Genomic DNA, 2,522 nt, shown 5'->3' with positions numbered 1-2,522 from the left:
ATTAGCAGGCAATCTGATAATGGCCTTGAGATATAGTTGTGTTACTTGATCTTCAGGAAGCTCCTTGCAATTTTCCCATTTGCACCTTCAGGGTAAAATCCTCCCGGCAGTGATTCATTCCCACTTGAGTAAACAATCCTCAATATCTCCGGCGGTGTTCTTGCATACGCAAGCGAGCTAGGATCGGCCGATATGATGTTACTGGACGTCCGATTCTCGGCCCCGAGCTCTTCCGGCACTATGATGCCTTCATCTTTGATCCCACACATTCCAAGCTCGTTCCTAAGCATAGAAATACGGTTTGTAAAATGAGCCACTGTGAGGTTATAGGGCTGCACCTTCTCATAGGCTCTTTGATACAGAAATGCACGTACGATTGCATCTTGTCCCGCCTCAACCGCCAACAGTGATGCAGCCAACTATATATACAACAAGAACTACCCTGTAAAAATTGTAATTAGTCTATACTAGCCTTCTTGCACGCACGCATGCGTGTGGAATGACCGCACTCACGTATGTGAATATTGTTTATCGTTTTTAAACTTGTGAAACCACAGTATTGATTGACCAGTAGATATATGTCCAAACTCAATATTAAGTTACTTAATATCACGTAATAAGAATAATTTTACGGATGGAGTTTTCTCGAAAGTGAGAGATGAGTTCTTACTCTACAATATTTTCTTTTTCTAAGGTAAGAAACTGTGCCAACATAACCATTTTCTCCAACATAAGGGATCAAGTAGGTTGCCAAAAGAAACTTCAGTGAGTCTGCATATGGATCAAATGGCAGGATCAAGGTGAAACCTACCTGTTCGATCCATTAGCTAGTTTTGCAAAATTCTGACGGTTGATATCTAACAAAGGCTTGCGAAACCCTCCTTCTTTTCTAATAGGCAAAATATCATAAATGGTCACTGACTTTTGACCCATTAATCACTTTATGCACTTATGTAACACCCTGACCCAGGTGTTAAAAAAAATAAATGAATAAAATAAATAAGGAAATCCTAAATCGAAAATGAGATAGGATCTCATAATCAAACAAAAACAACGAACATGTTTGACGCGTTTGGAACCTAAATTTATTTTGTTAATTTGCGGCTGCACCCAAAACTTAATCGGGCTGCCTACGTACTCTTTTAAAGTGATCAAGCCACTCGTAGTTCAACATTTTATACTAATTCTCTACCTTCAACAACAACTGTATCGAATCTAGAATTTGTATGGGTGTAAGTCCTCAAATTGATAAGGACACCCAAGTTCTCAATCCCACACTTCCTCTCACTTTCTCCAATAGTTTCCTAATTACATACCATGCTCACTCATATTAAAATTCATCGTCACATTCCAATTCACCTTTAGGCTTGCTCATATCAACACTTCAATTACTAACCTATCTCTGATTTTTCTATGGACACCCAAAACCACTACCCATCAACTTTCCTAACATTATACTAAATCCAACAACTGTCTAACAGTAATATACAAGCAACTTCAGGCTCTGATCGTGATTTATACAGCAATGATTTAATTAGCATCTTCCCTTTATATATTCAATATTAATATCAGCTTTTCAACACAGTGACTACCATGCAAATCATCACGATCATACAACTCACAACTCACAAAATCCATAATTCAATTGACTACACCAAACTTGATAGCACCAGTTAATTAACAAGGTGCGAGTTAACATCCTTTCTTCCAATACCACGATTTCTCCTTGTCCTTCCTTAATATCAGGTTGATCATAACACAGCTGAATACTCAATTTCAATTCCTTGACCGAGAATGCAGCCGCTAGTCCGACCTCCCCCTTACTGCCATTCCTTCTCATTTCACCAAAATAACAACCCACACATCAATCTCAATAATCACAGCCTCAAATTCAATTACAACCAACCAGGAGATTATATTCCAAAGCTTCTATCAATATGAAAGATAGCTACTCCAAAACCCAAAGCATCATCAACGCCGCCGTGTACAGTAGCATACACGGCGGTCCTCCACTGCCCAAAACCCAATTTCTTCAAATCCCAACCAACCTCAAATGTAACTACACAGAAAGATAGAGTTCGATGATAAGATCATGTTTAATACCTCACTTGCCAACGACGGTGGCCGGAAAGCATTGAACCCTCGCCGGAAAACTCAAACCACTCCTTTACATCGATTCTCACTCACCGGACCTCACCTCTGCAAGCTGAAGGCACAGAGACGTCGACAAGACCGAGACAAAGCTACCAACACCATCCACGCCCGCCGCCGTGGCCGGAATCGAGAACTCGCCGGCAACCCAGAAAAGTTTCCCTTCGTTGAATCTCTCTCTCCTCAGCTTCCCATGAAAATCCAATAGCACAGCGACGTCAGGGAGAACGAGATCAAGCTGCCAATACCGGTCACGCTCGCCCCCGTCCGCCGGTATCGGAAATCCGATCGAAAACCCAATCGCCTTCTTTCCTCCTTTTCTCTCTCACCGGACCTCCACTCCTCAAAAATGGAATCACAGGGAGGATGAG

General features: G+C 41.5%; 1 protein-coding gene across 1 annotated transcript; it reads right to left on the bottom strand.

Annotated features, from left to right (window-relative positions):
- Positions 1–1,840, bottom strand: LOC101309326 (desiccation-related protein PCC13-62-like). Its single transcript, XM_004292599.1, has 3 exons — positions 1,715–1,840; positions 671–811; positions 1–419 (listed from the first exon to the last, which is right to left on the bottom strand). Exons 1-3 carry the CDS (start codon positions 1,838–1,840, stop codon positions 42–44), a joined length of 645 nt encoding a protein of 214 aa, XP_004292647.1. The 3' UTR covers positions 1–41.
- Positions 1,841–2,522: the final 682 nt, after the last annotated feature.

Source organism: Fragaria vesca, linkage group LG2 (genome assembly GCF_000184155.1).
Source record: "Fragaria vesca subsp. vesca linkage group LG2, FraVesHawaii_1.0, whole genome shotgun sequence".
Taxonomy (NCBI): domain Eukaryota; kingdom Viridiplantae; phylum Streptophyta; class Magnoliopsida; order Rosales; family Rosaceae; genus Fragaria; species Fragaria vesca.
The sequence above is the reverse complement of the archived record's forward strand: the minus strand, read 5'-3'. Positions and strand labels throughout refer to the sequence as shown.

Bases quoted from the DNA above. Each gene is read 5' to 3' on its own strand.
- LOC101309326 (XM_004292599.1), bottom strand. From the start codon at position 1,840: ATGAGAAGGAATGGCAGTAAGGGGGAGGTCGGACTAGCGGCTGCATTC. The intron at 812-1,714 runs GTATTGGAAGAA...TGGATCGAACAG, and splicing joins AAGGACAAGGAGAAATCGTG to GTAGGTTTCACCTTGATCCT. The intron at 420-670 runs GTAAGAACTCAT...TTGTATATATAG, and splicing joins GAAAAAGAAAATATTGTAGA to TTGGCTGCATCACTGTTGGC.